General features: G+C 56.8%; 1 protein-coding gene across 9 annotated transcripts in view; it reads right to left on the bottom strand.

The window, feature by feature from the left end:
• Als2cl (ALS2 C-terminal like) overlaps positions 1 to 12412 on the bottom strand; it is a 29159-nt gene that overhangs the window by 10501 nt on the left and 6246 nt on the right. Inside the window, exons 1-11 of one of the 9 annotated variants that reach the window (XM_031344336.1) lie at positions 9487 to 9533; positions 5655 to 5783; positions 4822 to 5020; positions 4428 to 4493; positions 3955 to 4120; positions 3389 to 3520; positions 2580 to 2699; positions 1221 to 1279; positions 1015 to 1081; positions 462 to 658; positions 14 to 79 (exon numbers count right to left, since the gene is read on the bottom strand). In XM_031344336.1, the coding sequence (XP_031200196.1) occupies positions 14 to 79; positions 462 to 658; positions 1015 to 1081; positions 1221 to 1279; positions 2580 to 2699; positions 3389 to 3520; positions 3955 to 4120; positions 4428 to 4493; positions 4822 to 5020; positions 5655 to 5757 (1175 nt within the window). In that variant the 5' untranslated portion in view covers positions 5758 to 5783; positions 9487 to 9533. Of the gene's footprint in view, positions 1 to 13; positions 80 to 461; positions 659 to 1014; positions 1082 to 1220; positions 1280 to 2579; positions 2700 to 3388; positions 3521 to 3954; positions 4121 to 4390; positions 4494 to 4821; positions 5607 to 5654; positions 6377 to 8923; positions 9141 to 9167; positions 9452 to 9486; positions 9534 to 12412 lie in introns of those variants that run through there. The other 8 variants (XM_031344338.1, XM_031344337.1, XM_031344341.1 and 5 more) reach the window with 8 other exon arrangements.

Raw genomic sequence — 12412 nt, 5'->3', positions numbered from 1 at the left:
CAGCCAGCCTTACCCGTGCTCCAGGCCCTGGTAGAAATCCCCCACGTGGTTCCGTCCATCTGGCCACTTCAGGGTTCCCCTGGAACACAGGAGGTCCACAGTATCAGGCCACCAGACCAATCCCCAGACAGCTGCATCCCCAGAGCCCTCAGAGTCACCTCCCTTCCTCTACTCTAGCTTCTTCCAACTAGACTTTCTGTTCACCTAGTCCTCGCGGGAGCGCTGAGATACCTCACAGAAAGTGGCCCCATCATCTCCTGGCACAGGTGTACAAGCAGCGTGGGGCACTGGGGTACCCTCGACAAGTGCCACATGGGAGAGCCCTGGCAACACTTATACCCTCCTTCCCCCTTGAATCCCAGGAGTTGCAGAGCATAACTCCTAGTCAATGGGATTTCTAGCGAGCTCCTTCTTTCGGACAACGCGCCGGAAGTGCTTAGCCCACAGCAACCGTGACTCACTTGCCGTGGGGCTTGGCTCGACACCACTCGCCTTCGTAGGTAGCCTGGGAGAGCCGGCCTTCGCGGCGGAAAGTGTAGGCCACACAGCGACTTTCAGGAGGCACAGACGGCTCCCGGCCTGATCCCAGCACAGGGAAGTCCTTCTTGCCACATAGGGCCTGGCACACAGCCTGGGTCACCTTCCAGTGCCAGACAACCTGGTAGGGACAGGAAGGCAGGGGACACGTCATGGCTGCTACAGGTATGCCCTAAAGAGGCCTCCCAGGGCACTTCCCTCTTCCCCTCAACCCTGTCCTCAGACACACTGCCCTCCTATGGCGCATGGCAGCAGACCTGAGGTCCCTTGAGCAGCCCAGGGACTAGACATCCCAGGGGGCTGAGCAAGGGTGGGAGCCAGCCTCCACTCCAACCCAATGATGGGAAAATTCCCAATTCCCGTTCCTCTAACCCAAGAGACCCAAACCTAGGCCCACCCCTGATCCGCTTCTGAGCCTGTAGGCTCAGCACTCTGCCCTCCCCTGGCTTCCGACTTGACCTCCGTTCATGCATTCACCTGGCCCTGGGCGTCTCTGGTGCAAAAGGAGAACTCTTCTTCAGGCGTGAGGATGTGGAGCACACATCTAGGCAGAGATGATCAGTGAGCTCCATTTCTGTCCAAGGTTGGAAGTGGGGCTCACGTGTGAGCCTGGTGATGTGGGGGGGGGGGGGTTCACTGGGCATGGGAGGGAAGTCCAGGGCCCCTGCAGAGCAGTCACTCACTTGTCCTGGCCGGGATCCACCCACACTAATTTCAGGTCAAAAGTGTGGACACTGTGGCCCTGGAAGAAGATGGAGACAGGTGCTGTCCAGAGCTGCATTTATAGAGTCACTTGCACTGAAGTCTCGCAGATCCCAGGCCCAGAGCACCGTCCTTCCAGAGGCCTGCTCCCCTTTAGAGGTGACACTTGCACTGAAGTCCCGCAGATCCCAGGCCCAAAGCACCGTCGTCCTCCCACAGCGGCCTGTTCCCCTTTAGAGGCAGCAGCTCCTCCTTCTTTTCTCACCCTAGGACCTGGGCAGGCCTCCCTCACCCCGTGGGGGTTGCTAGGGCTTTCTAGAAACACAGTTGGCCCCTGGCAGCCTTTGCTGCAAACCTCTCTAAGGCTCCGCTTGCCTGGGATGGAGGCCCACCGCAGAGCCTGACACGTGCAGGTTCACGCACATGCCTTCACAGTCTCCATGCTCTGGGCATCTGCTGCTCAGCCGCCATGCCCTCCTGAGCTTGCCCCAAGCATTCTTCTCCTTCTACCAGAGAAGCTCCCCTGCCCTGAGCCTGACAGGGAAGTCCCTTCGAGTGCTATCATCTCCCATGTGGCCCATGCAGGCTGCTCACTTGACCCGGAAGTGGAAGGGGCTCAAGGCCAAGCCTGAGAATGGAGGAGTTCACAGGTCACAGCAGAGACACAAGTGAGTCCCACAGAAACAAAGGCATGAGCAAATGCCCAGGCTAAAACAATCCCTTCCTCCCTTTCTCCCTCCCGTCTTTCCTCTCCCTCCTTCTTCCCCTCCCCTTTTCCCTCTCCCCCTCCCTTCCTCTCTTTTTTCTTCTCCCTTCCCTCCCTTTCCTCCCTCCCTCCTCCCTTCTTTCTTCTCCCCTTCCCTCCCTTTTTCTCCACCCTCCCTCTCTCCCCCTTCTTCCCTCTCCCCCACCCTTCCTCTCTTTTTTCTTCTCCCCTCCCTCCCTCTCCTCCCTCCCTCTCTCCTCCCTTCTCCCCTCTCTCCCTCAAGTTGTTGTTTTGTCAGGCAATTTGTAGCAGCAGCAAGAAAAGGAACTTAGGCAAGCAGGAAGGATCAGAAACATCTCTAGTAGACACACTGCAGCCACAGGAAAGGGGTTACAGGCACAATCAGAACAAACCCCAAGCCAGGGTGCCATGCTGAGGCAGGGCGAGACAGGGCTGTGAGCACCACAAGTGCCAGGTGAGTTTAGCCAAGGTTACTGGCTATGTGACAAACCCTGAAGCCTCATCTGGCTTCCTCTTGACCCGCAATCCTTGGCCTCAGCCTCGGCTCTGATCCCTTCCTGTTCAGGTTCTAATCTGACCCCAGAACCCCCACCTCACGTTCCCCCCTCCTAACCTGCAGCAGGACAAGGGCATCGTCAAAGAGCAGCACTCGCTCAGCCCGCAGTGGGGAGACCACCACGGGGATGTCCTGGCTGTCCTGCAAGAGTCGGTGAGTAGGGGTGCAGAGTACATCCTGGTGGGATAAAGAGGGAGACAAGAAGTTCAGGTGCCTAGACTAGAGGCTGCTGGTCAATGCTGCACCTCCCTCCTGCACCCCAGACACCCCAGAGACTATCCCGGCATGCCTGGAGTATCACCCACCTCTCTCTCTCTCTCTCTCTCTCTCTCTCTCTCTCTCTCTCTCTCTCTCTCTCTCTCTCTCTCACACACACACACACACACACACACACAAACATACATATGCTGATGCTCCAAGATGCAGGGGCCAGGGAAGGGAAGGGGCCACCCCCTGATCCAGCCCAGAAGATCAGCTCGGTTTCTTTCTCTGTTCTTTCCTGGGTGGTCTCATACTGCCCCATCACAGCCAGCAGGTTCCTGATACCCTCACCTGGTATGCTAAACTCTGTCACCCATGGTTATTCTGGCCTGCTCTACTCCTGGCCCAAGCCTGTCATTCCTTCTGGGGACTCTCCATCCAGCGGGGCATTATAAACTGTGCTAGACAGTGACAGGCATGTGTAATTGGTGACACCACCAGAAAAGTCAGTTCTGCTGCCCGAGCCGATGGCTAAGGGTGACTGACAGCCCCCAGGCTACCAGCTCTCCTTCCTGATGGGGAAACTGAGGCATAGAGCTGTTCAGACCACCCAGCACAGCATGGAATAACCCCCGTCCTTGACTGTCCCAAAGCCCCAGACTCACCCTGAGCCTGCTGCTGACGCTGTGCCACAGGGCCTGTGTGGCCACAGCTTGGTCCAAGGCCTGCCTCACGAAGGACTGCAGGTTTCCAAACAGGGAAACTGCATGCAACACCAGCTTCTGGGCTGGGTGGCTCTGTGGGAGGATGGGGAAGGAGGAGAGGGTCTGACGGACTTGGAACCAGCCCCCCGTCCCCGTGACAGCTATGAGGGTCCCAGCCCAGCCTCAGCCACAGCTCAGCTCATTCTTCCTGATAACTCTGCTGGAGACAGCGTGAATGTGCTTCCAGATGGATATTTCAATGACACACGCCATAGTGTGGCCCTGGGCCATACGTCCTCGTACTGGGTAGAGAATTCTTTGTCTGTTCTTTGGGTGTCAAGTGTCCCATCAAGGGAGAGCCATGCTGCCAAGATCCCCTAGAGCAGATTCACAACCCCCAGAACCCCTCCCCCGGGAAGGGCTACGTTCTCTCGGGACCCCTCCCTACGGCTTATCTTGGTCCCCTGAGCCTGAGTCCTCTTTCTCTTCTTCTCCACACCTCCTTCTGGATTGCTTCTGGTACCCACCTCATCAAGGGTGTCCCTGAGGCTCAGCAGGAGGAGCACATATTTCTGCACGTGCTGGGTGAGTGGCTGGCGGAGGGCCTGGCACAGCGTGGTGCCCACGGAGCCCTCAGAGCTCCCAGAGGACAGTAGCTGCCGCAGTGCCTTTCGCTGACTCCTCCAGAACTCACTGCATTTAGGAAGGGACACATACTACCTCCCCACTCCCCATTCCAAGCCTAGTTCATTGGCACCACCCCCACTGTAACCACTCTCCCAGCTCCCAGACCTGGGACACCAACCCTGTACCCCATTAGCCCAGCAAAACACTGAGCTCTCTGCCTGGGGGCTTTGCACCCTCACCTCAGAGGAGATAGGGACAGTAACTGTTGGGTGGGCAAAGCACCCACCCTGCTGCTTTGGGGTGGGCTTCCCCAACTCCCCCTCCCCAGACACTCACCCCCACATAGGGGCTACTGTGGCAGCCCCAAGCTCACCTCCTCTTCTTTGAGACCTTCTGAAAGGCTTGCACCACAACGCAGTCAGTATAGGACTTGATGTACCTGTGAACAACCCAGGATCACCTTGAAAGCCCAGCTCCCACTGCACACTCAGCCCCTGCCCTTTCGCAGGCCCCAGATCCCACCCACTGAGCAGCCAGAATCCCGATGGTCCAGACAATTGCTTCACACCCTCAAGCTGCAACCCAACAGTTGTATCTCATAGGTCTGGTCCAGGTCTGAGCCTATAAGTCTGCTGCCAAGCCAATACCCTAGCCCATAGGAGACCCACTCCAGCTGACCCTTAGTACCAAATAGCAGAGATGGCACTCTAGCACAGTGGCCAAGCAAAGACTTCCAGGGGGCAGGGGCGGGGGCAGGGGCATCTTACTCCATGTGGGCCTGTAGGACAAGCTCAGCATTGCTCAGTAACAGTATGGCCTCCAGACCCATGGAAGGTGGGTGGTATAGCCTCTGCCGCAGCGAAAGCAGGCTCTGCTCTGTCACCTCCCACAACCGCTGAGCACTCTCATGCAGCTGCTGCAGAAGCCGAAGGCACTCTTTGCCGCAGGGATCTGAGGGTTCCGGGTCTGTGGAAAGCAGAGCCACCCTCAGCTGGCGTTGATGGGTGGTCCTGTAGCTCTGGGTTACTCAGGACTGTATTAGTACTCCATAGAGCTCCTCCGGGGCAGGGCAAGCTGGGGTAAAGGGCTGAACCCTGAGTAAATTAGGGTTGTGTGTGTGCCTCCTACTGAACAGGATGACCCTAATCATTTTGGGGATCCGAGACTCCTTGCTCCCCCTAGTCTCTGCCTCTTCTCTTTAGACCCAGATGCAGAGCGTGTAGTCTTCAAGGTCGTCCAGCCACCTCAGAGACACAGACAGGCTGTGAGGGAGGAGAGCACCCGCCCAAAGGTCTCATTCCAAGGGAGACTCCTTAGGTGTCCTGCCTTCTAAGAAGGGCTTTCCAAAGCATCGCAAGGAGCTTTGTGTGGTGACAGGGAGTGAGGGAGGCTATGTAGGCCTGCGGTCCTCAGAAGCCATTCGGGAAGGCAACAGCCAGGACCTGGTGGCCAAGGCCTCAGCTCCATCAAAAGGAGGCAGGCAGGGTCACGTGCCAGCACTTCCACTTGAGTTTGAGAAGGCTGTCTCAGAATGTCTGACAAGGGAGAAATCGTATGCCTGGGGGCCACTCCGATGCTCCCTCCCTCCCCCTACACTCACCAGCTGAGAGCAGAGGCTGCAGGACGAGACTGATGGTTCGAGCAAGACTTGTTGAGAAGACCTCCTCCAGCCGGAGCAGGTCTGCCTCCTCAGAGCTACACATAGCCAGGGTGCGAGACACTCGGCCTACTGGGTAGGAAGGACACAGGTCACAGCCCAGAGAACATGGCAGGGGCACAAATATCCTTCCCAGTCCCCAGAGGTAAGACCCATAACCACCCACATCAGAGTCAATCAGTGAGCCTAGCTTTGCACAGAGAGGAGGTCTATTCTGGTCACCGACCCTGCCCCGCTCCCTGACGGGGCCCTGGAGGGAATAAGAGCTGAAAACTACCAAGGGAAGCATCCCTTCCCACCCAAAAGCATGTGTTCTTCCAGCTCAGTTTTGGCCTGCTCAGACACTCCATGAATCCAGGCACCGAAGGGATAACTACCTAATCATTCTTTGTCTTTCCACTGAAAGGCCCCACTCAGGGACTCTGTGATCTTTGGGGCAAGGGACACGAATACTATCAAAAGAGCTCAACAATACGCTGATACCCAAGCTCGGGGTCCTTGTCACTAAACAGAGCCCAGTAAGCCAGGAGGGATCTGATACAACAGCAGTCTGGAGGCCTCCTGCTGAAGCCACAGGGGAGACGAGGGAGTAGTGGGGCACACCCAGCACCGAAGAGAGGGAGGCGGAGGCAGCAGGATTTTGCTAAGGACTGGAGTGCAGACTGAGCTAAGATGTGACCTTAGAAAGGAAGGGGGAGCCGGGCGGTGGTGGCGCACGCCTTTAGTCACAGCACTTGGGAGGCAGAGGCAGGCGGATTTCTGAGTTCGAGGCCAGCCTGGTCTACAGAGTGAGTTCCAGGACAGCCAGGGCTACACAGAGAAACCCTGTCTCGAAAAACAACAACAACAACAACAACAACAAAAAGAAAGAAAGAAAGAAAGAAAGAAAGAAAGAAAGAAAGAAAGAAGGAAAGAAAGAAAGGAAAGAAGGGAGAAAGACAAGGAGCAAGGGGAGGGAGGGAGGAAAAGGAACAGAGAGAAGACAGCTTAGTAGCTGGGAGAAGTAAAAGAAAGGCTCATTGGGGCACCTGCCCAGCCTGTGAGGATGGCCTGCCTTCACTGGCCAACAGACAAGCTTGACTTTGCCTCAGTCAACCCTGAAGACCATGGAGAGCTTCAGAACAAGGCAACAGCAAGACAAACCCGGTGACAGGTGACAGATGGGGCCAGGCAATGAGCAAACTCAGCATGGGCAGGGGCCCAGCCCCTACACGCCTACCTCCCCCAACCAGACTGAGACGGCTGGATGGGTCCCACTCAGGAACAGAGTCCCTGGGGTAGGCAGGCAGATCAGCCGGGGCCTTGAAATGTTCTGCCCCAGCTGAGGGATCTTCTCAGCAAGCGGCAATGCAACATCCTGACTCGAGGCAGGGGTCGTGAGGAAGCATGGCTGACCCTATGCCACAGTCAGGCTGTCTGTGGCCCTGCTCAGGAAAAGCCTCCCGAAGCTAGCTAGCCCTTGCTGTCTTCACTTGGCAAGGATGTTCATCTGTCCAGAGGGCCTGACGGGACGGGAGAGACGCCTCAGGAGGGACTTAAAGCCTCTTCACTCCGCCTTATCCCGACACTCTGAAAACTTTTGAAATTAGCAGACTGGGGTGAGTCAGATGTCCCTGGGGTAGCCAATGATGGGCAGCTGACATCGGGTGTAGACCCCAGCAAATGTTAAGGGGGCTCAATCTTCCTGAAGGCACCCCCAAATGTCACAGGAGCATCACAGGTCCCCTGGCAGAACCTAGGGCTCTGGAGGACTGGCTCCAGACCAGAGCGGGGCGGGGCGGGGACCTTAGAACTCTGGCCCAGACATTCCTGCCCCACCTTTCCTGCTGCTGTTCGGCTGCGTGGGGAGGAGAGACCGGAAAGGGAAGCTGCTAGACACCCAGCAGCAGCCATCTTTGCTGGCAGTAAACGTAGTGCCTCCCCCACAAACACACACAAGCAGAGGGAGCGCAGACTGACCATGAGAGCCCAGATGAGGGACTGAGGTGGGTTAGAGTGACCTGGACCTCCCTGACCCTCAGCCACGTTTCCAGACATTCACAGGATAGAAAGTCTATCCCTGTAACCTTGAACTACCCTGGTACCCAGCCTCACATATCACCTACTGTCCACAAGAGAGCAACCTCACAGCTTGGTACATCACAGCTTGCCCATCCCTGGTCCTCTCTGAATCGGAGACCTAACTAGATCAGGACATTTCAAACTCTTGTGGTTGCCCCTCAAAAGAATAAACTGCAGAGAGACGCTTCTTTTGGCACAGAACCTGGTCCTTGAGCTCCCCATCGCCAAACATCCCAAAGCATAGGATGGACCTGGGTAGATCCAACAGAGCCAGGTTGGCAGCCACTAAGTCTATAAGTACTACCTCTTAGATCTGTGGTCCCAGAAGGATTGCCATCCCCAGGAGGTCACATCACCAGAGGAAAGGGCAGACATTAAACATAGATGGTAAAAGGTGTCCTGAGAGGCCTGCACCTGGGAAGACGGCGAGGAGCTCTGGGCTCATCTAGAAGCGGTGTCGTGAGTATAAGGCTGGACACGAGTGTTTGAGAGAGTGTGTGCCAGCAAGCGTATTCTCCTCTCTAGCCCTGGGCCCAGCAGCACCCATGCCATAGCCCTCTGGTCAACAACACAGCCTTCTCATACTCTCCCGCCTGCCAACTCTGAGGCCCTTAGTGGCAGGCTGTGCAAAAGGTGAATGTGAGGCATGGAAAGCCCAGGAGGGTTTAGAAATATGTCTGTAGACCAGGTGCAGAGCTCATTCCCAGGCCCCTCACTCCCAGCCCTAACAGGCGCGCCAGAACTAAGTGGCTCAGAGGCGCTGGGTGACTCACTGAGGAACACAGTGCATTCCTGGCAGGGCCCAGCCTCGCTTCTCATCCCCAGGTAGACTTGACGCTCACAAGCTGGCAGGGTGAGGCCAAAAAAAGTTAAGTTTGGGTGTACAGGTGACTCAGCTATTGTCCTTGTGGCCATCTAAACAGTAGCTGGACCTTTCCCTTGCATTCCTGGCCTCTGTCCACACCAGATGGCTCCCAAGCAGGGTCACTGGGGCCTTCCCTGCCCTCACCCAGTCCTGGCCCCTAAGGCCCCTAAACCACACCCTAGCATGGCACTCACTCTGGTATTTCCTAGTCTGGAGTGGCATGGACCTTATTTCTGCTGGGTAGGCCTTTTCCTGGACTATGCTAGAGGCCCATTAATCAACCTACATGCCTGGTGGGCAGTGGAGAAAGTATCTGCTCCAGGCAAGTGCACAGAACTGTCACACCCGCCCTCCAGTCTTCAGCCCCGGCTCTGCCTCTCCACCGGTCCAAGCTTCTTGCCCTACATGCGTCCCAGTCTCTGCATTCGCTTCCCCTTCCTCGGCCTGCCATGACGCCCAGGAGTTGCCCAAACTACTCTGCTCCAACATTCGAACATCCGTCTAGGCTCCTCCCAGGCAGGCAACACCACCTTCTCGGCTTCTCTGTCAGCCCTTCCGCTCTGATCAGCCAGGTCACCTGCTCCTGGCAGCCTCTCTCCCTCTGGGTGATACACTCGCACCCGGGTTCTGGTCTGGCCGTAGGGCACTGCGCTCGCACTCCGCGCTGCTGCTGGGGGTCGGACCCCGCGCTGCTTTTAAACCCGGGCCGGGTGACCACGGGACCGGGAGGAGGAAGCTGAGACCGAAGATGGAGGGCTCGTGACCATGGCAGCGGGAGGAGGCGAGAGCCCCCACCCGCCGCAGAGCTCGTGGGAGCAGCGGACCCCGCCCACCGACGCGCGCCCTTACCTGCGCTGTGCGCCGCGGTGCCCCGAGTGGCCGCGCAGCTCCGCGCCCGGCCGCCCTCCCTCTCCGCGCCCCGCCCGGAGGTGTTGCCGAGGAGGCGGGGCGCGGCCTCGGAATGTCCCCAAGCCAACAACTCTCTCCCAGAGCCTCTCCCGCCAGACTGCGAAAGCTCCCCCGCCGGTCCGCGAGCTCCCCGGGATCGCACCCTGGCTGTCTTTCGCCTTCTTACCTCCCTCTCCCGATCCGAGGACGACAGGCAGTGCCTGAGGCCACCCCGATTTCCCTACCCACCGACTCTGCCCAGGCTGTAGCTCCGAGACCTTGCCGACTCCCATTGGGTCACCGGGCCCCCCACCTTCACCCCTACACACCCGCGAAGGAGCCCCTGGTTAGATTAGGGGAAACTTGTTGCTTAGAGCAGTCGGCCATGATAACCAGCAGCCCCTGAACTGGGCGTGCTTCGGTAGCAGCTACTGCTGTATGTGACCTTGAAGGAGGCCCCCTGCTTTCATTCCGGGTACAGCCTGAAGCTGGCCAGTTTCCTGTGCCAAAGCCTTCGACCTTGGAAAGAGCAGCGCAGTTCCAAACCAAACTCTTGGAAGGAGGAGGGACCACGGTTCAAACCTGTAACAAAGAGCCCTGCTGTCCAGCTGCCGGGCTCCCTTTTGGCCAGCAAGCAAATCACCCCTCCACCTGCAGTGGCACCCGGCCTCTAGGAGCTGACTGGCCTGGCTGAGTTGCTCCTAAGCCTTCCAAGCCTGAGCACAGAGAGAAGCCTGGGGAAGAGACAGCTGTGAAAGAGAGCAGGGAGAGTCCACCCAAGTTTTGGACAGCCTCCATGCATCCTGCCGGACAGAAGAGACTTCTAAGAGTCTCTGAGAAGGGGCCTGCCAACCTCAGCAACCCTGGCTCCCTCGGGTTGCTTTTTGGTGAGCATTTAAGTTCGGCCAGTCTGCCCTACAGTGGCAGGCTCTGAGTTTGTGGCCCAGTAACCCTATCGCGGTTGCTGCTCTCCTTCACTCCCCTACCCCAATCTTGGTCTCCATCGACAAGAACCCTCCCCAGCCTTTTCTTTCCTCCCCACTTGGCCAAGACATCTCCTTCCTTCCAGCCTTTTCCCCCCTTTTTCCTTCCTTCCTTCCTTCCTTCCTTTCTCTCAAATACTTTTTTTAAAAAAGGTAAATGTATTGCAGGTTCTCATTTTTGCATGTGTGTGTGTGTGTGTGTGTGTGTGTGTGTGAGAGAGAGAGAGAGAGAAAGAGAGAGAGAGAGAGAGAGAGAGAGAGAGATGGTTGACTGTGTCTCCTTCGGTGCTGTCGGTTTTTTTGTTTGTTTGTTTGTTTGTTTGTTTGTTTTTGAGACAGTCTCTCATTGACCTTCACCTAACCACATAGACTAAACTGACTGGCCGGTGAGTACCTGCTTGCCCCTTCTTCCTCAGTGATGAGATTACCACACCTGGCTTTTTCACATGGGTTTTGGGGATCATGCCTACAATGCAAGTACTGAACTAACTGAGCTGACACCTCAGCCCCAGCTTTACTGCTTTCAATACTCTCTCCCATGTACCCTGCCCCCACTCCCCCATTCTCCCCGCTCCCCAGGAGCCCCATTCCCCCAGATTCCTACTTCTCTAGCCCTGCCCTCTGCCTGCCTCTTTTTGGCCAGCAGGGCTGGCCATGAGCTAGAAAGGTTTGGTCTTGTGTCAGATGTCTCCAAGCCAGCTCTTTCCTTCTCTCAGCCTCAGTTTCTCCATCTGCACATGTATCTGAAGGGGGGCAATGCTGCCTAGGCTCTCAACAGGAAGGAAGAAAGGGGCATCCCAGCTTCCTTCATGAGAATGTGGCTTCCTCAGCCACTCGGCCTCCTCACATGCATCCCCATTCCCTGTTTTATTATCTGCCAGGAGGCAAGGCCTACCAAGCATCTCTTCCGGTTAGTACGTGACTGAGGACTGGATTCTGCACCCCGCCCCGCCCCGTAGTTTCCAAAGGGCAAGATCTACTGAATCCCTCACCCTTGCTCCTGGCATCACAGGATTCCTGTTTCAGCTCCTCACAGATTTGCACATGACATGTGCATGCACGCAGTGCCCCATGTGAGACATGTGACAGAATATGTATTCAGCTGGACCACCTGGGTCCTCCACCACTGGAAAGGTGGGGCCCCTAGGCTACACCTCTCCATGCTAACGGCCCCATCCGTGGACACTTGTGCAACCATGTACAAAGACATAGACTGACACACAGACACACACAGAGCTGCATGCAGAATGCAAGGCGCTCCCTTGCGCACCAGTGTCTTGGTATATAAGCTCAAGTTCATGCACATACAGGTCTGACCCAGGCTGGGCTCAGCCCTGAGCTATTCTGGGTCGGGCGTAGGGCCAACAAGATCAGGGACAGCCAGCTCCCAGCAAACCCAGCTGCTGTGTCACTGGCCCAAGCTATCTAACTCCCACCCCCACCTCAGGCTAAGTCCATGGTGGCTTGGATCCCAGTCTGGCTCTGTGACTGGGTGGGTGGAGGCATCTCCATTCACTACCCCTCAGCTTCTCCAAAGCCAAGCCTTGAGTTCCATGGTGTCAAGCTCCAGAAAAGAAATGTCCACGGGGTCTCCTGGTCACTGCTCAGTTCCCTACCCATGACTTCCAACCCAGAGGCCCTGGAGGCTGGCTTTGGTCCCACAGGAAACCCATCAGATATAAAAATAGTACAACAAGGACAAGTAGTGGTTGGCATGCCAGCACATATGTCTCCACACAGGAGGGACTGCTCTCTTCCAGGGAACCAGAACTCCCCCAGCCCAGCCTTGATGGGCCCACCTGGTGGGGTACAAGGGCATGTTGAGGGGACCTAGGAAGAAGCCGCACAATACCAGAGAGTGGTCAGAGTCCTGAATCAGAGGCAGGAGACTGAGCTGAGTGTTG

This window comes from Mastomys coucha, unplaced genomic scaffold, assembly GCF_008632895.1.
Source record: "Mastomys coucha isolate ucsf_1 unplaced genomic scaffold, UCSF_Mcou_1 pScaffold23, whole genome shotgun sequence".
In the NCBI taxonomy this organism is placed as follows: Eukaryota; Metazoa; Chordata; class Mammalia; order Rodentia; family Muridae; genus Mastomys; species Mastomys coucha.
Note: the sequence above shows the minus strand (reverse complement) of the source record. Positions and strands in the feature narration are given on the sequence as shown.